Below are 22,555 nucleotides of genomic sequence, written 5' to 3' on the forward strand. Positions count from 1 at the left end.
TGGTTGAATTGACTACCAAATTAGGATTGTCCCACGATAGTTCTACTCCATATTATCCGCAGGCTAATGGATAGGTTGAAGTGATCAACAAAGTCCTTAAGTGCATGCTACAGAGAATGATTGGAGTCCACAAACAGAATTGGCATTTGATCCTGTACTCAGCTCTGTGGGCATATAGGACGTCGGTGAGAAATGCGACCAGATTTATGCCTTTTCAGTTGGTGTATGGTTTAGAAGCTGTCTTGCCAATTCAGAGTGAAATTGCGTCTCTCAAGCTTGCAATTGATCTAATTCCCGAAACTTCAGAGGAAGAGGCTCATTTCTTAGAACTAATCCAATTGGATGAAACCCATCATGACATCGTGCTAGCTAATGAAGTGCATAAGAAATGTGTCAAAGCGCAGTTTGACAAAAGTGTCAAGCCTTGTGGCTTCTCAAAAGGTGACCTGGTCTTGCTCTACGATCAAGACTCTGATAAATTGGGAGCAGGTAAGTTCGAATCATTATGGATGAACCCCTACATTGTTAAGTGAGTATTAACAAAAGGAGCCTACGAGCTAGTAGATTATGATGGAATTCCACTGTCGCAACCCCGAAATAGGTTGTATCTTAAGCGGTATTATGCTCGATCAAGTGTAGTAATCTATTTATAGATATGCTTTTGTTTCATTTTTGTTTCCATCAAGAGTTTTCATTTTGGTTAGGTAATCCACTTTGCATTTGTTGCAGATGTCAGAATTTTTGGAAACATTCGTTGGGTACGCTGACAGAGCTAGTCGTAGAACGCGGAACCTATCTTTTGCAGCTTGGGCCATCTTTGCTCCAAGTGGTGAGTTAGTGATTTTCAGAGGGATATGTATTGGTCAATCAATGAACAACATCGTTGAGTACAACGCGTTGATGGAGCTTCTCTCTGATGCCATTTCACATGGCATACACTGACTTTTTGTCAGGCTAGATTCGCAACTCGTCATTCTACAGCTTACTGGCGTCTATTTAATTCAGAACCCAGCTATCTATCATATGGTCCTAAGGGTCAGGATTTTGGAAAGGTAGTTTGATTCCATTCAATATCAACACATTTCCAGAAACTTAAACACATTAACTGATTCATTAGCGAATTATGTGTTAGACATACATTTGCAACATTTGTAAAGAAAAGCATTTCATATCAACACTTGCATCTGGATCACATAACTTAACCTCCGAAAATCAAAAATATATAACTATTTATAGTTTCACATAATGTTTTGTGTACAAGGAAAAATCGGTCATTCAACCAAGAAACTCAAAAGTAAATACAGAAAAGCATCCTATACTAATGATGCTAGTGATAACATGACACCGCCTGTGTGATCATACGCAAGTGCCTAGTCCATCGACTCGGCACGCCAGTAGTATGGCGTTGTAGCCTCAGAGGTAACTTATCAGTCCTCACATCCTGAATACCAAGGGTAAGACCCTTGATCTGATCCTGCAATTCTGCCAGGGTCACTACTACATGTAGGGGGGTTTTAAGACAATATTTGAGTCAATTGTCTTAACTTCAGATAAAATGAAACTTGTGTATTGTCTTAAATATTGTCTCTAAGCGAGTGTCTCAAAATATAATGTCTCAAAAATTTGTCTCTATAAAGACAATATAGAACACATATTATTATTGTCTCTATAAAGACAATTTGATTTGTCACTCTAGAGACAATTTCATTTGTGTCTCTTTAGAGACAATTACATTTTTGTCTTTTTAGAGACAATTCCATAATTCAAACTATTGTCTCTCTAGAGACAACATAAAAAATTATTTAAAAATAAATAAATGTCCATAATTCAAACTATTGTCTCTCTAGAGACAATAAAAAAAATTATTTAAAAAAAAAACAAATGTCCATAATTCAAACTATTGTCTCTCTAGAGACAATATAAAAAATTATTTAAAAAAACATAAATGTCCATAATTCAAACTATTGTATCTCTAGTGACAATATAAAAAATTATTTAAAAAAAAATAAATGTCCATAATTCAAACTATTGTCTCTAGAGACAATAAAAAAAATTATTTAAAAAAAAAACAAATTTGCTCAAACTATTGTCTCAGATTTGCTTTTGCCAAAAATTATTTAAAAATAAATAAATCTACTCAAACTATTGTCTCGGATTTGCTCCTGCCGATCTATCTGTGTATCCATCTCTACCTACCTATCCATCCATCCATCCATTCAACTATATGCATGTCTAGATATACATATGTAAGCCTGCAGATCTATGTTTTATAGTGTGTGCTCTCCTAAAATTTGGGATATGCGTGCACATTGCATTTATAGGGTGTGCCTTGGAAAGTATGTATCCATTTTGACTTTTTCTCCATCTCATTTGCAAGGAGAAAAGATATATCGAACTGGTTAACATTAAATAACAAGGACTTGACAATTACTGCACAATAAATAAACCATGCTCATCCTGATTCAGGGACCAAATAAATTCCCTAGTCCATTAAATTAGAGAAACATACACCAAAGAAATTTAGGAAAACAAAAATATTCGATAATACAAAAAATTACAAGCTACACAGGCAACATCCTCAAAACTGCGAGTGCTCTAGTTGCACCTCTGCTTCAATTAGGTCTTTCTGAGCTTTCTTCCTACGATAAAATATTGGGCAGTCACAACTGCAATAAGTATAGGACATCAATGTAAGTATAAAAGAGATAGTAATTGTAAAAAAAAAAAAAAAAAACATCCTATTAATTAAAAACAAATACATGATCACAAAAATGTTACAAAATAAATCCATAATGTAAATTTAAATCATGTTATGAAAATGTAATACTTGAAATATAGCATTCAAAAACTTTGTGCAAAGAACATCTTGGTGCAGAGAGCCTTGGCATCGCTAACATTGTGTCCATAGTTTACCAAAGAGCATTTCTAATTCCCTCACTCACATTGATCAAATATTAGTGTCATATGATAGAAAACCTAGGTGAGAACAATAGACAAAATGCCTACTTTAAATTCTCCAAATAAAGAGTAATGGTATTAGAATACCAACTTACCATTTGCAACTATTTTCTGATACAATTCTGCTTCTCTTCCTTTGCAATGTGAACAAAGTGTCTGATCTTCTTTGCTGCAATGGCAACATGAAATCAGGTAACATCATGAATTTCAGTATGAAGTAACCTAACCAGACATTCTTATTATAAGAAAGCTAGACAGTTTCTTACAAGGAGAGGAGGCATGGAATCATGCAACCTCATAGATTTTTCCACATCAAAAAGATGAACCCTAGTAGCTTTCTAAAGCGCCAAACTGAAATAATAGTTACTCTCAATTGTGCACTACTATAAGCAAGGAAACCACATGTAGGACACCCTCTACTTGTATTAACTAAATACCTGATAGGTTTTTTACAACAATACAATTGAGTTGTTTCTTGGCAAATTTCATAATTCCACTATTTGAAGGAGTTGATATGGAAACTGCTCGTGTGTGACTACCATGAAGAAGCTCCTTGCTTGCATTCCTCAAAATGGGCTAAAATATTCTCAACATCGGCTACAGAGCAAAAACAGGCACTAATCAAAAACACTTAGATGGAAAGAATTACTATCTATCAAGATATATTTGAAACAATGGTGAAATTTTCAAAAAGAGCATAAACTGCAAGTGATGATGCTTTGGTCTTTCACCTTGCTCAGTTGATTCTCCAAATAATATTGTGGATCAACAAGGATGTTATTCTCCAGTACGTAAACTGGATCCTTAGATTTCTCATATGCCTGAGCCCAAGTAAACACATTAGTCATTATATCCATAATCCCTCTGTAAATTATGCCTCCAAATAAAACATAAAAAAATAATTAAAATAACCATTTTTTAGTGCAATATCGAGACTTATGTTGAGCATAGAAGGGGTTAATTATTACCTTCACACCTTTTGCAGCCTTTATGATGACATATGGAACATGATCGCCCACAATTGGAGCAGTTGCAGCATCCCTCTATAAACCAGGGGCAACTTGGCTTTAAAACACGACATCAATTTAAAAAATCCAATAATGGACTCATTTTCAATAAAAAGCAAAATATTACAAGAGTCTTTAGATGCACTACAGTAATAAAAATAGAGAGATAGGATTGAAATGGAACCAGAAGGCATTGCACCATTCATTATACTTGTTCTGAGAAGTTATTTCCAGTATTTACCTTTCGCATGCACTCAGCTAGTTCCACGTGTGCTACCTTGACTGCATAGTCATCTCCAGTCTTTGTCAGACCCTGACTCAACAAAGAGATTGTTAGCACAGGAAAACAACAATGCCCTTAAGAATATGCTGATAGCCTTGATAAAGGATATGACTTGCAAACATCTATTTCTACCGCAGCTAAATAGTAATCAATTTTTCTCAGCATGAGATTAAAAATGCAGATATATTATATATTGTCATGTTTTGATTCTCTTCAATTGTATAAGAGCCTCCCTTGACACTTCTTCCTCCCATTGCTAGCAGTAAATATTGACTGAATCCCTTCCAAGTATAGAATTTAGGGAGAAGAAACATGACAGACTTAAAAACAAAACTTCCATGGCCTGCCCCAACTAGGTATATAGTATATACTTCTAACACTTGAAGCCAGGAATATGTAATAATTGACTTGCTTGCAATGTAAATCTCCTCTTCCCCCTATCATATTTTCTCCATTTCAAAAGTAACAAATGGTCAAACAAATTTGGTCATAAACATGCAGAAGGATTCATTGTTCTCACCTTAGTTATCACCAAAAGTGACAAATCCATTCTGTTCATTAACAAGTCAGAAATAGTGTTCTTGACATACTGCACTGCACCAGGTATGTCACGATCAATGAGTATTTTGTGAAGGCACTCTGTAACCAAGTTCTTCACCAGTAGGCAATTGTCCCTTCGCACTGTTTCAATGCCTGTTGATATGGAATATTTAAAAGATCAGGAATATTTAATAATTAAGAAGGTATCAAATAAATTATTTTTCTAAGAGCATTTTGAGCCTTCACAAACACTAAGGCCTGTCTTTGAAACAAAAAGATTAGGTTTGTCACCTTTAGTATCCATTTTGTCATAAGCGTCTGGCTTTGTCCACAACAACCCAACATATCTTTTCTTGCTAATCAACAAGTATGGGTAGTATATTTTTTCAAATTCTAGTTTAATAGGCTGCATAAAAGCATATGTTAAATAACACACTGATTAGATGCCAAAGATGCACCAAACAGATCCAGATAAGTCGCAGAAAAGCATAACTGATCATCTTGTCCTGTGCATATTTACAAAGATCTCATGGAAGTGGAATGTCAAAACAGGATTAGTTTTAAAAAAAAGGTGATATTAAAACATTCATCCCTACAAAAACATCATTAACAACTCTAGAGGCTTCACAGATATTTAAAATTCTTGACACTGTACCTTTGTAAATGTACCACTAATATAATCTGAAGCTTCCCTCCCTAGCATCATGGCCTCTTCTATATTTGGTACACCAAACTGTATCATAACTGAATTTGTATCTATATATACAACCTAGATTCAAATATAAAAATATAATATCAAGCTTTACAGTAGAAATCTTGGTTAGGATCAAATCACCCATTATGATTTCAAGAACTTGGACTATCACCCATACAACAAGTGTACTTCCTGTCATTACTGATCCAATTCAAAGGTTACAAATGCCTTTAGTTGCTAAATAATAGCCTACCTCAGCATTGTACTGGTAACCACCAACTATTGTGAACCTTTCTTCAACTAGCCTCTTTGTATGCTCTATCATTTGATGGCCTAACAGGTGGAAAAAAAATGAGATGATTAATGATATGAAATTCTAAAACAATACGTAAAATTGATATTGTCTAATGGAACAGAGAATGTGTCAAAAGATCAAACTAGACTTGTAATCAAAATATAATAAGAGGGCCTAAGCATATCATCTTAGTTGTACAAGTACACATGACTAATTAATGCAATTCAAGAACTCGATCTTATTTGTACAAGATTGTCAATTACAGTTCATACTCAAAACATTATGCCAGGAGGAAGAAAATAATTACATGGATATAGTTGATGCCCAAAAATAATCAATGTGAATGGCTGATACATGCATATATAGAATAAGAGAGGACTGCAAGCATCTCTATCTTGTAAGTAAAAGAAGCACCAATAACATTACAACTAGGAAAAACAAGGGGAGAATCAAGGTGTCCATGGATTTAATGTTTTTTTTCCATGGAAGAACTGTGAAATTACCATATCTCATCACACTCAACGAAATCTCCAAATAGGGCAATTTCCCAATAGTGGTACCAGTAAACCCATAAACTGAATTCGCATTGATCTGCAAGTGCACACAGTCAAAACTATTTTATACGTTTCACCAGCATACCTAGTTTTACTTTTATTCCATGTCCAAGCCATAATTAATACAAACTTGACAAAGCTGTAATTACCTTCAAATCCAATTGTCAGCCATCCAAGACAGCCTTTTCAAAAGGATCTTTAGCCTCCTAAACAAGATTACAGGAAGTTAAAAACTGAGATGCTAAGTGGAAAAAATACAAGCATGTAACATGAACATAGGAAGCACTTAGTTCACCACCTTTAGGTCTGCCTTGGCTCTTTTCCTGGCAGCCAGTAACTCTTCTAGGATCTCTAGTAATATGCCCTAGGAAATAGGAAAAAGAGCATTCAATTTAGCATCATCGAAAATGGTCAGCATATGATGGTTAAAAAGTAAATAATGAAATAAGTATCAGCATAGTGTTTGACATGCAAAGACATTAAGGTCTTAGCATCCTACTTTACTTTTAATCCTTTCTAGTAGCATAGCTTCTAGTGCCTATGTTAGTGTTACAACGGTACAACTTTGCATTATACAGCTGGGATGACTAGGACAGTGTATTGGGATCTCATCCACATAGCAATTTGATTGCTAAAGTCTACCATACATGTTAGGGAACCTATCTACTTTTTTTACTTTGACGAATCAACCAAATCTGAATCTGAATCTATCTTTCGTAATTTGACTCCAAGACTATTGAAGATTGAAGAAATGCACTTTTTCGTGTTGCAGACATTAGTGGTTTCGAGCTGGAGGCGTGCAATACTGGGTGAAAACTCAACCTTCACTATCAATGATTGTATTTTATGTTTGATCAATAGACATAGACGTTTGTTTCTCACTGTTATATTTATTTTCTTCTGAATAACTAGCAAGGAGCTAGAGATGGAGCTGCTAGATAAGGTGGTTAAATGTCTGTTGGAAATAGTGAAAAAGCCAGAGTTTCTCGTGGCCGACTATCCAACAGGCTTGAATTTTAAGCTTCAATATTTTGAAGAGACAGTCTTGTTGCAGCAATAGCAAAGGGGGAAATCTCAGATATTGGGGATAGTGGGGTTAGGTGGCGTAGGGAAGACAAATTTTGCAAAACATTTAAAAAAGATGAGATTTTAACCCTCTTTTTCATGTGGCCCCATACCTTTTAAAATTGACAAATATATTTGGTGTAAACATGCTGAAACCTTTGCACTACTCTACTAGGAATGGAAAAGAGTATATATCAAGACTATTGCATACAAAACAACTAGTACCAAAATGATAATGTTGATGTCACTAAGTTCTAAACATTGAAAATAGATACAATGAAAAGCACCTAACTCAATCAATATTTCCATACTATTGAAATATATGTCCCCCACATCTAGACTAAATAACCTAAATTCACTACCCAGTGATAGATAGAGAAATAGGTACTTTGAGGCCAAATGTTTTAAGAAAAAACTAGATGATAACATGGGTAAAAGTATGGAGAATATTGTGAACCCATATGTCAGAAAAATGAGATAGGGAAACTTGTAGTAGAATTAGTGTTGGTAATCTTCCAATATGAATGTCACTAATAAATTTAGCTCCGATTGTACACAAATGTTTTTATAAATATCCTCCATAATATTCCAAGAAATTTAATAAAAAGTTTTGAGATCAGAACTAGTTTCAGAAATCAATTTCAAGAGACAAAATCCAATAGTCCTAAGAATAAAAAATGCAGTCCAATTCCTTCCTTGTATTTGGGGATTAACATTGTCTTCAGGTTGAAATAAATTTACATTTTTCCAATTCCCAAGTGAAATTTTAGATCCATGTTAGAAAATTTGTAAACTCAGATACATGTAACCAGTATGATGTTTGCACCAAAAGAGCCTAGGTTCCTTCTACAACATTCATGGAAATGAGATGAGCCATCATCTCTTTCATGGCACATTAAATAAGGAAACTAACACAATCTCATGTAAATCAAGATCTAGAATGCACCTAGACATAGGAAACTCGAGGATGAATATCTATCTTGAGTTCACACAAATGGTTGATGTATGCATTATTGTAACTCTAAATATCCAACCTAAATTTAAATAGATTTGGATAATGTATATGTTAATTTATAGAAATGTACTTCAAAGAAAACCCAAGTGCCTAGAGAGGGGCTGATGACATAAAATTGAAAACCCAAATCATGGTTACAATACTTAAATATAAAATGCTATGTTGTTTAGTTTGAACATATAAAGGAACTTACAAGCATATCTTGCATGAGAAGTGTGGGAAGAGGTTTGAAAGAGGGAAATATGGCATCATTTAAAACAATTCTTTTCTCAGAAACCACTGTGTGCAGATTGTTGCATCTTTGAAGCTATCCTCCTTTCCATTGTCCAGAAAACTTCATAAACCATTTTTTCCATCGATACATAACCATCCTGAGAGACAACAATAAATATGGGACTAGACCTTCCATGTACTACCAACTTCAATTCTGCCAATTTTGTGTTGAACTCATGGAAGACCGAGAGGCCACAAAATTGGTGCAACCTAAATTTCTAAAATGGGTTTATGAGAAAACTACAAAAAAACCCACAACAGATTGAGAATGAGTAGTTATGTAAGTATAAAGGTCCCCATAATACAAGGTTCCCATTGATAAACAAAACAAAACCTCAATACCCTTCGAGGGGCCAATAATAATGTAGAAAAGCCCTTGAAAATTTAGATTGAGATAGTAAATTGGATTATCAAAAATTTTTCTTGTAATCCACGATTCAACTGTAGCAAATTATAAGTTTCTTTCATGGAAATAAATCGAGTACTGCTGGAAACACGAGAAAGAACTTGTTGACTCAACAATAAGGTAAGATGAACAAAACACATCCAAAAACAACCAACTCCATCGAAACCTTTCGAGAGGACACGCGGGATTCTCGGGGGTGTTGTTTTGGAGGTCTGTAGTAGCATATGTAGGAGGATCAGCCTCGTGACATTTCTCTAACATTTCCCTGAAACGTTTCATGACCTCCTCATACTTATTAGGTGGATCAAAGCCGTGGAATTTCTCTAACATTTACCTGAAAATCCTCATGATCTCTTTATACCTATTGAGCGTAAAATGGGCCTTCATTAAATGATTAAAATTCAATGTACTCAATGTCATCTCAACCTCGTATATGGTTTTCAGCATATCGAACTAGGCTTCCATGTCCAACCTAACAATGAGTGGTCAAAACTATGTTATATGTAACGAGATTCCATATAACACCAAGTTATTTAATAAATTTACAAAGAGAAACAACATTATGCCCTAATAAACATTATTGCCCTAAATTTACACTCAAATTCAGGACGAAAGGGTTAAATGTCTGTCGGAAATAGTGAAAAAGCCAGAGTTTCCCTTGGCTGACTATCCAACTGGCTTGAATTTTAAGCTTCAAGGTTTTGAAGAGACATTCCTGTTGCAGCAATAGCAAAGGGGGGAATCTTAGATATTGGGGATAGTGGGGTTAGGTGGCGTAGGAAAGACAACTTTTTCAAAACATTTCTTCAATATGAAGAGATCAGATTATCACAGATCCTGCTTTTTATTTGAATTTAGAGATAATGCAGCTAAAAACTATTTAAATTCGTGGCAGAGAATACTTCTTAAGGCCAACATCTTTGAAAGGGAAATACATCAAATTGAAAGGAAAATACCTGTGGAAAATAAACCCTTTGTTGTATTCCTTGGAACTTCTAGCTCAGCTTCGAGTTCCTTTGCAAAATAACAGTGAAAGCCCCAGCATATAAAAACTAAAACAATTTAGCACCAAAAAGATTTTCGGCCTCTACACCAAAAACGTTTCGGTGGTTTCAGCAGTCTTGTTTCCATTTTAAGATGGCCTAGCCCGCTGTTTCCTGCTATTTCCCACCCATGTCTCCCTCTTTTCATGAGAATGAGGGTCTTAATATCTATCTCCCGCCACCCATGAATAAATGAGTATGTACTCTTCTACCGTTGGGCCTCATGCCCTTAATGCCCATCACAGAAACCCTAGTCTCGTGGCTTTAATAGATCAATAACTTAACACAAGCGCATTCATGGCAACAAGACTGCAATTTCATAACCAAAACCAAAAGTCTGAAAATGAGGAATTATTCCTCTGAGTTCGGCCCAGTCCCTCTGAGTTATTATAAAAAAACCCTCAGCCTTAGGCCAGAGAAACCTTTTAAAAATACATTACAGGGATAGTATTCTGTCTAGTTCACAGATGAAGGATGTTAACTAATATCCCTAGCCTAGTTCAACAAACAAACACATACCTGGTAGTGGGCGCCAAGAAACTGGTAGACCCAACCGCAATTCGGCATGACTCTAAGGACCCACACCATAGCCAACCAGGGTTGCACATTTAAGTAGAAAACAAGATGATTATGTGATGAAAAAACACGAGAAAAGCTATAAAACTCAGAAACTATTTAAGTTTAACACCTAAAATGAATATGCGCTTACTTGAAGGGACTATCCAAGCTGGAAACCCTTTCTGAAAACAGAGACTGTGTCTCAGCACACATCGTGTTATACCACTGAAAAGAACCAATTTTGAAGGCAACCAAAAGTGGGCAGCTTGATCAAAGGCAAACTGTGGCAAGGTAAAGCAGCGGGTAGAGAACCATAACAAAGAAAGATAGAAGTGAACCATTTGAGGACTCGATGGACTAACACTCACAGCTCGACAACCCTGGGAGATCACCTCAAGACACACAATGTACCAGGATCTAACACCATGACCGCTGGATTTGGAAGAGGCATCTGCACCATAGAACCGATGCATATTCCCATGAAATGATTCCAACTGGAGGCTCCTTGGCAGTCGAACCATGCATAACGCTAGGCATACAACAACTAGGCTACCAACTGGAGGCTCCTTGGTAGTTGAACCATGCATAACCCTAGGCATACGACAACCAGGGTATTAATGTAAGGTTGAAAGGAGGTGGTATGGCCATAATTGCCATAGCACTTAAACATTTATGGAAGGTTAATAAATAAAGCTGGTTCATGGTGTCGTCATCTTTTCGGCGTTAACAAAGAAAGCGAGAATAGCTCAGGGAGAAAAATTCAGGCCAATCACATTTATTGGACTTCCTTCCAGGAGTCTCTGTAGCACAAAATCTTTGTTTCGTTGGCAGAGTAAAACGCTCAGTAAATCAAATCCTGTTAAGTTTGAAGTGCCTTTAATTATGGCGTCTACAAAAGCTAGGAGCATTAGAATTTAAATAAGGAGGAGGTGCATCCATGTGTAAGATGTACTTTGAATTGCATGGATGCATCGACACGTTTCTCATATCATTTCTACAGAAACCTGTATGTTGTATTTGATAGACATGTACAAAATTGTTAAGACGTAGGATTAGGATATGTGGTTTTGTTGGCACCTCTCCATAAATCTAATGTCGGTTCCACATTCCTGTTTGCTCTTTGTGTTCCGTTTACTCCTTGCTTGAGAAAGGAGACCTCCGAACACACGGGGAAAAAAATAAAAAATCACCTAAATATCCACTCGGTGGTATGTTCCCGTTTGCTCCTTGTGTTCCGTTTAATCCTTGCCTGAGAAAGGAGACCTCCGAACACATGAGGAAAAAAATCACCCAAATATCCACTCGGTGGTAAACCCTTATTAAAATATTACATGTTTATTAATTTTAAAAATTTAGCAAACAACTTTGTTACGTTATTTTGTAAAGAAAATTATATCAACACTGCATATTCGTTAATTTTTATTTTAGTTTTAAATATATAATAGAGTTTTGTAAAATCTAGATTTGTAGGATGGGTGTATTTTAATTGTTTTATATTTTGAATTTTTTTTTTTAAATATATATTTTTTTAAGTAAGATTATATGTCTTTTTGAATGTATAAATGGATTTAGTATTTGAAAATTTCCAAGATATTTGAATTGTGTAGACTATAACATTTCCCATCACCAGATTCTTACCAGTATTTCCAGCGGATTTACTAATTTCCCCACCGCTAAAAGCCCTTCTGTTGTAATTCCCCCCTTTAATGTGGAGAAGAAAGAAGGGCACATTTTGTCCAGTTGCTTAACAAAGACACATCTCTGGAAGACCCCCCTTTAATGTGGAGCATTTGCAAGAAAGAAGGGCACATTTTGTCCAGATGCTTAATAGAGACACATCTCTGGAAGACTTCCGAGACAAATCCAACAGTGGAAAACTTTGACAGATCTAATGGTCGAAAATGAAAAGGTAGACAACGGGTGGTGGCTTAACTCATTCAAAATGTACACCTTTGGTGTAAAAAAAATATCATCTATTATTTCTGGTTGCAAAGCGGACTGGCCTGCCCTGGTGTGCGCAATTTTGAATGATTGATTGGATTTTATTATATAAATAATTGAGAGAAAAGAAAGATAATAATTTGTATAATTTTGATTAAGGATTTATTTTATTTTGGGCAATTTATTGACAATGTTTAGTTTGAATGATTGAATTATTATAATATTTATTATTTTTAACCAAAATACAATTATTTCAATTTAACATTTCTAGTTTGAATGATTGAATTATTATAATATTTATTATTTTGAGCCAAAATACAGTTCTTTCAATTTAACATTTCTATCGGCCTCTCTTTGCACCTTTTGGAGAAATTGCTAGTAAAATATCAGGTTATACGTTAAATCACACCAATAAATGTGAAGTTGCTAGCCGGATTATGGAACTTACAGTCATGTATAATGGAAAATTATATATGTGTTGAAAAACCATAGTCCAACTTTTTCATTGCAATTTAAATTAATGAATTACGCCATGTTCTTTGGAAAGTGAATAACCATAATGCTATTGGTAATTCATGGATTATTATTAATATAGACAAATTTTATTTTACTATAAGTTACCTTATTAGTTAGATGTGTGACATTAATACTTTTATTGTTTTTATTGTACCATTAAAAATAATAAAACTATGATTGAAATTACACTATTTTTATATATTTATATATTCTCTATCTATTTTACTATTTACACTCAATTTAATAATAATAATTAATAATTAGCACATGTTTAACTTTATATATTTAGTTTATTTTCACTTATCTTAATACTTAATATATTTTAATTTAAATCTTTTATGTTAAATTTATTAATAACAAACATATATTTAACTTAGTTTGATTTCTTATAGGTTTAAGAATATTAAATTCCATAAGAATTTAAAATGTTATGTTATTTTACATAGGTTAAGGTTCCACAAAAATAAGGTTTGAAGTTGCTTTTTTGAATTGACTTATTATTGATATACTTGTTGTACTATAGGTAGTGTATCTATTTTATAGTAAGTAATCATTGTACTATAGGTAGTGTCTAGTAATTTTTTAAGGAGCATTCATCAAAACAAAGAAATCTAATGAACCATAATAAATATCATATTTATTGAAGGGATTTTATCATCATAAATTACCAAAATGTAATTTGACTGACTAATAAAATTCTACTATTACAAATAGATAAAAAAATTCATTCCACATTCATATACACTTCAAGGTGGAATGTGCTATTCTTTAGTAATTACACCTTACTATCTTGACATCTTTGCTTATGTAATGACTATCAATCCTTCACTCTTTATTTGATTATTGTGATTTATTGTAATTGTTTTGCATGTAGGTAAATTATCTAAATAGAAATGCCTCCAAAAAGAAAGGGTCAATCAACTAATTTTTTTTTTAATGTATATTTTAAAACATCAAAGACTTATAATGTTAAAGATATTCCATATATACCTCATTTGAATGATGATGCTAATGAAGATATGAATGAAGATTATTTTGTTGATATAGAAATTCTTGGCAATAAAAAGGAAGGACACGATGGTGGATCTAGTAGTTCGAGGAGGAAGGCCTTCTCAAAACGTGAATTCCGAGAAGAGTGGATGATAAAACATCCTTGGGTGTATAGTATCAATGTTGAATATCACAAGACTCATATGAAGTGTAAAATTTGTGAGAAATACAAGGCTCAAGGTCCATGGGGTATTGGAGATGGATTTAATATGATTCAATATGATGTTGTGAGAACTCATGCAAAATCCATTATTCATCAAACATCAACTCAGAGAAATTTGTATGACACTGAAAGGTTTGAAAATCCCATTAAAGAACACGTAGTGGCTATAAGTGAGGCTAATAAGGAAATGGTCAGAACTACCATTTAGTTAGCATATTTTATTGCAAAAAAAGATATTTCAATTTTTACTTATGAAGATCTTTGTCATATTCAAATGCATCTACAGATGCCTAATATGCCTTCTCGAGTGGAATATTCCTACATAAATAGAAAAAAATCTACTAAGTTCATTCACTCTATATCAAATTATCTTGAAGAGGTGCAAACTAGAAAAGTATTAGAAAATCCTTTTTCTCTATAATGTTAGATGAAAGTATAGACAATGGTTTGGAACAACACCTTGTTGTGTATTCTACATATCTAGATTTAAAAGGTTTGGGCCCTCCAGTCACACAATTTATGAAAATGATTATTGTTCCTAGTGGAAAAGGAAAGACTATATATGATACCATCGTTAATTTAAAGGAAACAAGGTAGTTGGAAAATGAGAAACTAACAGCGGTTTTGACTGATGGTGCTTCATCTATGGTTGGATGTGAAAATGGATTTGTCACACTGCTAAAGAATGATTTATCAAATTTGATTGGCACTCATTGCATTTCACATATTCAAGCACTTGTAGCATCATATGCTTTGAAAAAGATACCCGAGTATTTGTATGTTGAGACAATAACAAACAAGGTATACTCATGGGTTGGAAATTTAGAAAAGAGAAATAATAAGCTCATTTCCTTATTAGAGATAATGGAATTAGAATCCTTGCAGGTTCTTCAAATCCATGGGATTCTATGGCTCTCTATTTTGAGCGTGTAGAAGAGAGAAAGAAAGAATTTATTGTATCATAAGGCAAGGATTTTTTTAATTCAATTTTGTTTAAAAATGCTTGCTGATGTTTGGAAGGAGTTGAATAATCTAAACGAAAATTTTCAAGAAGATAATGTGGATGTCAAATTTCTTGGAATAGCTATTAACCATGCACTAAATACTCTTAAAAGATATTTTTGTATACTAAATTCTTTGGTAGAAGGTGTTTTACATATTACTAAATTTTTGAAAGACTCCAAAGATGGTTTGCTTGAAAATGTTGACAAAGAGGGGAATACCCATAGACATGATTTTTTGTATATTTCAATCCATGATGAACAATTGTCACAACCAATGGTAGCTTGCATTGAGGGCTCCTTTCAGAGTTGCATACAACTTAAAAGAAATTATGTCCAAGCATTGATTGAGAGTTTTGATTCAAGATATCGAGATATTCATCTTTTTAATCCAACAAGTTTGTTTAGTCCTTGTCATTACCCGTCATATATTTATGTAAGAGAAAATAGTGTAAAGCATTGGCTTGAAATACTTTTTTCACATTTGCAACATAAAACATGTAATGAAGGTGAAAATGTACTAATGTTTGATATTACAACTTGTAAAAGAGAATTATATAAATTTATTGATGTGGTTTATTTGAATAGAGAAAGATTCTTAATGGAAGATGCATGGAAAGTATTTTCTCAAACAAAGATTGGCACTTTAGGTATCCAAATATGCTAAAATTATGGCAAGCAATGCTTGTCATACCAATGAGCACCGTCACATGTGAATGAGCGTTCTCTAAGAAAAATATGATCAAAGATATAAGGATAACAAGACTATCAATTAACACACTTGATGCATTGATACATATATCATTAATATGTCCTAACACGACAGAGGTGAAATGGGAACAAATTTATGAGATTTGGCAAGTTGCAAAGTAAAGAAGGCTTTTTGACATGTGAGGATTATTAAGTTATATGTTTTTTACTGTGCACAAAGTTTATATATATATGACTTTTGTTGTCCTTTACTATATGTATATTTTTGATATGAAATTTTAATATTCTTTGTGTATTGATGGAAGGTGGAATACATTCATGAATAATTACATGGATGATGGCTACTATAAGAAGAAATTGAAGATATCATTTGAAAGTTTTTTCATGTTCTATTGTTATTGGTTGATGACACATGAAAAATGCCATCAAGTTTGGAAAATGTCCACATCTTACCAACCTTTTAGAAAACGTAGTAAAAGATGTGATGCATTTGGATTGAATCATTTTGGTACTATGGCATAGATTTTCTCCCTTTATGCTTCTCAAGATGCATTTAAATATGAGGAGATTCCTTTGCACAAATATTCAATTCCCCTCTTTCTTTGGCTTTAATGCGTACCTTTCATGCAACTAGAGGCATTTCATTGCTTTCATTATCATTGGAGCAATAGAATTTAGAAACTTGTAAGTTGTGACATTATTTTGGTGTAACTGGATTTTTTAGTAAACCATCATTTAGAATAGTATGTATATGTATCAATTAATAATTTATTTCCTAATTCCTTTCTCTTATTGGATGGATTTGAAAGCTAAACATTGGTGGCATGCTATTTTTCCTTCTTAGGGTGTCATATATTTATATTTTGTATCAAATATTATATTAGATAATGTCAAAAATTATCTTTGAATTTTCATGGAACTTAGTATTATTATGAATCTAAATATTTAGGTGACATAATATAATTTTTTGGTTTTAAATGATGATTTAAAGATATGAAATGGATAACCATCAAGTATTTTACCTATGACTAATTATATAATTTCAATAAGAAAATGTGTTCTTCTATGCTGAGTTCACTGACATTTATACTTCTCGGATTCTTAACTGAGATGATCTCAAGGGCAAGACTCCTTGCCTTGGTGCAAAGGCTTCTAACAGTGGAGTCCTTATCCTTAAAAACTTTCCGATTTCGTGCCAGCCAGATATTCCATAGCATATTGTGGGGAAGAATGTCCCAGACTCTCTTCACTGTGTTATTTTTCCTGTGCTGCCAGGGGTAGTTGTTTTTCCATTTGTAAAGAATTTCTCCTATGGTGTTTTAGGTGTTCCATGGGATTTGATTGTTATGAGACAAGTTCCTCCAGCAGTTGATGGCAAAAGGGCATTCAATAAAGAGATGACGCATTGATTCTTCAGCAGCTAAGCAGTTAGGACAATGAGAGGGGCCATTAATTCCCCTCTTTGCAAATTTTCGGCCGTGAGGGTTTTCCCTTTGAGGAGGGTCAAGAGAAAAAACTTGATTTTTGGAATTGCCTCAGATTTCCAAACCACCTTCCAGTGGTTCCAACTTGGCATGGGGTAGCTAATGTTGCAAATATAATGGTGAGTAGCTTGGATGGTGTAAGAGGATCCGAATGCGTCCCAACGAAACACATCAAGATCGTTCTTTTTGACAGGGGATATATTGTGCAAAAGGGATTGAAGGACAGAAAGACTTGTGTTAAGACTATTGGGTATGGCTGGGAAGGCCCAACCTAACCAAAGAAGGGTGTGAAGATCCCATTGGGAGATCTGGTCTAGGTAATGAATGCCTGTTCTTTCAAAAAAGGAAAGGATAAGGTGGACTTCCCCATGTCTGTTTATTGGTTGTTGACCCATGATTCTGTCTGCTCCAATATTGATGCTTGCACCTCCCTTGGAGATTTTTGAAGTATTTTGAGCAATTAGTGGAATTTCTCTCTTGCATAATCGCCAAATTTTGGAGGATTCTCTATTGGGAATATCTCGATCAAGAAGCTGTTGTCTAGGAAAATTGAGGTATTTAATTTCTAGAACCTTTTTCCACCATGCTAGGAGTCCAATAATGAGTCTCTAGACAATTTTGCCTCCAACGGCTAAATTGAGAAATTTAGGAGATCAAATTCCAATACCTCCTCAGTCTTGGGGCTGGATCACCTGCTTCCAATTAATCAAGTTGAATTTCTTTTTATCATTTCCCCCTCCCCTGCCATAGGAATTGGCGAAGGACAATTTCCATTTTGTTGTGGAAGGAGACCGGAGCTTGAAGAAGAGAAAAATTATATAGGGGGAGAGAAGATATACCTGACTTAAGAAGAGTGAGGCAACCAACTGGGTTGAGTCGAATAGATCCCCACTACTGCACTTTTCTTTTCATTTGGTCGACTACTGTGTCCCAGACTTCTGCTCTCAAAGGTCCAGCACTTACAGGCATGCCCAAGTAAGAGAAGTGAGTCCAATCATCCTTGCATGTGACTCCAAAGATGATGGCGATATTGTGAAGCACCTGTATTGTTGTGTTCCAGCCATATATGCAGCTTTTCAAATTATTTAAAATTCTGCCAGAGTAGTTCATGTATTTTTCAAGGAGATATTTGAAGCACTTGGCTATTGTGGTGGAGGCCCCTCCAATCAGCAGGGTGTCATCGAAAAATTGTGAATGATTTATGTTCTTGACCCCATCCCCAAATTTTATTCCTGTGATTAAGCCAACCCTTCAGCTGAAGTCCAATGCTCCGCTGAAGGATTCAGCCATTAGAATGAAGAGATAAGGTCAGAGGGAGCAACCTTGTCGGAGGTCTCTGGAGGATTAGAAAACTTCTCCAGGTTTGCCATTTACAAGATGGGAGATCCATGGCCCTGAAATGTAGGCTTGAATGAGGTTGAGAAAGAGGTCATCAAATCCCATCTTCTTCAAAGCTGCCAAGAGGAAGGAGTGTCTCACTCTGTCAAATGCATTGGCTAGATCAAGCTTGAGGATAAACCCTTTCTCATTTCTGGTTTGACTCGAATGGATGGCTTCTTGCGCAAGTAAAATGGAATCAGTTATTTGTCTATTGGCTAAGAATCGCCCTTGATTTTCGGAAATGAGAGAAGGGAGCAAAGGCTTTAGGCGGGTAGCAATGATTTTTGTCAAGATTTTATAGGAGGCATTACAGACTGATATGGGCCTGAAACGAGTAATGGAAGATGGCCTGTTTTCTTTGGGGATGAGTGCTAGATGAGTAGCATTGGTATATCCTCCTATTTTGCCTTTTTGTTGGATCCAATTGAGCATTTTTGTCAAGTCCTTTTTAATAATTCCCTAGAATGCTCGATAAAAGCAGATGGGAAATCCATCCGGTCCCAGGGCTTTATGAGGTTGAAGAGTCCATATTGATCTCCTGATTTCCTCCTCATCTATCTCCTTGCTTAAAATGTCATTCCTTTCCCTGCTTATCCCTGTTGGGAGATGCTGCAATAAATCTGTATAATCCTCTGCTTCCCTTGTTTTAGTTAACAGGTCTCGATAGTGATCTGTAGCAGCTCTTCGAATGGCTTCCTGAGTGCTTTGTCTATCACCTTCTGCATCTAGGATGGAGCTAACATTATTCCTTATCTTTCTGGCTATCGTTTTCTTGTGAAAAAAAACTGAGTTCTTGTCACCCCCTTGTAACCATAATTGTCTCGACTTGAGCCTCCATTTTGTTTCCTCTTCTATGTTAACTCGGTATAGCTATGAGTAGAGTTCATTTTCCTATTGTTTGTTCTCTTGGGAAAGGCCATTATCCTCTATTTCTCTTTGGATACTCTTCAGATTGTTCTTAATTTCTTTTTTACCTTGTCTGGTTGTTGATACTTTGTTTTAGCCCATTCTTTGATGGCTTGTTTTGTTTTCCGTAGTTTTGTTTCCCAAATGAAACCGGGAGAGCCTTCCATATGCTAAACTAAAATCTAACTCCTCCACCTCAAATTTATTAAGTAATCAGGTGAAACAAGCCATTTCACACAAGTTAACATCGTCCAAGTTGTCCGTTGATGTGGAAAATCGAATTTTTTCAATTTAATCAAGGAAAAATCAAATTGATAATTTCTTGTTGCATTTTTCAACACATAGTTCACTGGAATGTATTACTTTCACTATGAACTTGGCATAGTTCACATGTTGAGATCATAAGGTTTTGGGCCGATGTAGTTCTATGTGTTGTGTATATAAAGAATAGGTGTCCATCTCTTGCTATTAGAAACAAGACTCCCTATGAAATGTGTTATGGCCACATTCCTTCTGTGAGGCATCTCAAGGATTTTGGTTCCTCCTGTTATGCCTTCATACCTAAGAAACAAATAAAAAAACTCAGGGCAAGGAGTCACAAATGTATCTTCTTTGGGTAGTCATACCTCCAAATCATACCATCTCTATGATGAAGTGAATAAGAAGTTTATAATATCTAGAGATGTGATCTTTCTTGAGTCTTCCAATATTGACAATGTTGTTGAGTGGCAACTTAATTGTTTGAATAGGTTCAAACATGAAAAGTATTTTCAAGAGTTTGATAGTGATATTCCACATCTCCTTCTCTTAGCTCTATACTTTCTATGAAGAGCCTTGAAGAAATCAGGTTGAAGGAAATTCCTACCCTTGCTTTGTCAGGAAAGAGCTAAGAGACTACTAGCAGTAGGTAGCCAAATTTGATAAGTAGTGAGGGTACATGCCAGATACAAAGCAAGGATTAATGCAAAGGAGTGTACTAACTATATACATATCATTAAACATATTTCATCCCACATAGGATGCCTTGCATTGTGCTTGGTTAGTCGTAAGATCATGTTGGTCACAACCTCTGTAGCTTAAATAAACAAGTGGTATTTCTCTTCATCTTCTAAGCTATGTAATAAACAAGTGAAAGGGAGAAAGACACATACATGAAACAATGGAATGACTTTCAGTTCTTGCAACCATGCATTTCATTGAAGACAGAATGATACGACAACGATAAGCAAACTTTTAAGCTACAATAAGAGGTGTATTTCAAAATATGTGCTTTGTTTTCCATACCTAGCCTCCAAAGGGTTATGCATCAAATGGAGTCTTCATGTGGTCCCAATATTCTATCATACCTTGGGTTCCTTGGTCTTCTTATTTTTATCCTCAGCTCCTTGAGAGTCATCTATCATGTCATATTTCTTCGTGGCCCCTGAGAGACATAATTGTGTATTTTCAGCGAGAAGTGATCGTTGCGGAATGAGGCCCTGGGAGGAAACATTTACAAATTTTTAGCTGGATGAAAGGCACTACTATTGGATGAGGTCATGGGAGGACACATCTATGCAATTTGAGGATGCAAGGCAGACTGGGTAGTCAAGGGAAAAAACTGCACAATTTCTGGAGACATTGGGTTCTGGCTGAGGGAAGGACATTGGAGGAAACCACTCCACAGTTTTGAATGCTAAGGGAGGTTGGGATTTGTGTGCGTTGCGCAAGTCCAATAGGCAAGGGAAAATATTGAGGGTTACATATGTGAAGTGTGCAGTTGGTTGAGGCTAGGTTGATAAGGATACTTCGAAATTTGGCTAAGTGTGGGAGCAGTGGAACTATTGTGAACAATGATAAAACATAACTACGAACACACACTTGAAAACTTAGCGACACAACATAGACCATATAGAACATATAACACATACTTCGCTTAACGAAACAACGTTTGTGGCATCTTACGACAAGTGTGGCTCTGATGATAGACTTTGGGATGATGATAGATTGTGTGAAATCAGTTTGAAACATGTCTATGTGGTGAGGACAATTGATTCTCATAAATATTTCTGCTTGAATCAAAATAAACCTCCCTTTGCATGACAAGCAATAACCCACATGCCCAAAGATGATAGATTCTATGTAAAAATAAAAGCATGAATGACTCTTAAGATCGCAAAGGGGAGATTGAGATCATGATCAACTTACAAATAAGTGACTAAGGAACGATTGATCACAATATCCATATTAGGCTCCAAAATTTAAGTGCAGGCCAAAATTTTCGAGGGTGTTACGACTGCTACAATTGAGACTTCACCTTCTTGGTAGCTTCTTTTTCAACCAGTGCCTTGAGTTCTACGAACTTGGAGAATGTCTCATCTTTATTCCACATGAAAAATATCCAACACTTACGTGAGAAGTCATCAATAAAAATGACAAAATATTTGTGTCTAACAGTGTAGATTGTCGAGAAAGGTCCATAAACATCATAGTGGATCCTTTCTAGGACTGCATGTGCTTTGTTGTCCTGATCACAGAATGTGGATTTTATGTACTTTTGTAATGTACATCCTTTGCATATATCCTATTGCTTAAGTGCTCCTTCAGAGAGGCGAGTGGTTATTTGTTATATAATATTCGAGGTACCATGATACAAACGACCAAGTATTTTGTGCCAAAGTTCATCGACATCGTGACCTTCACTTTCTCCGCCTTAGTGCTTGATGTAGCACA

General features: G+C 35.1%; 1 protein-coding gene across 1 annotated transcript; it reads right to left on the bottom strand.

Moving 5' to 3' along the window:
- Nucleotides 1-2,578: 2,578 nt before the first annotated feature.
- Nucleotides 2,579-10,700, bottom strand: LOC149258658 (DNA polymerase delta catalytic subunit-like). The gene is made up of 11 exons (XM_089427760.1): nucleotides 10,653-10,700; nucleotides 6,281-6,368; nucleotides 5,736-5,815; nucleotides 5,444-5,557; nucleotides 5,080-5,194; nucleotides 4,769-4,941; nucleotides 4,207-4,278; nucleotides 3,927-4,001; nucleotides 3,690-3,779; nucleotides 3,054-3,127; nucleotides 2,579-2,666 (listed from the first exon to the last, which is right to left on the bottom strand). Exons 1-11 carry the CDS (start codon nucleotides 10,698-10,700, stop codon nucleotides 2,579-2,581), a joined length of 1,017 nt encoding a protein of 338 aa, XP_089283886.1.
- Nucleotides 10,701-22,555: the final 11,855 nt, after the last annotated feature.

Source organism: Pinus tabuliformis, chromosome 6 (genome assembly GCF_031772625.1).
Source record: "Pinus tabuliformis cultivar Carrire ecotype Pingquan chromosome 6, CPIR1, whole genome shotgun sequence".
Lineage (NCBI taxonomy): Eukaryota > Viridiplantae > Streptophyta > Pinopsida > Pinales > Pinaceae > Pinus > Pinus tabuliformis.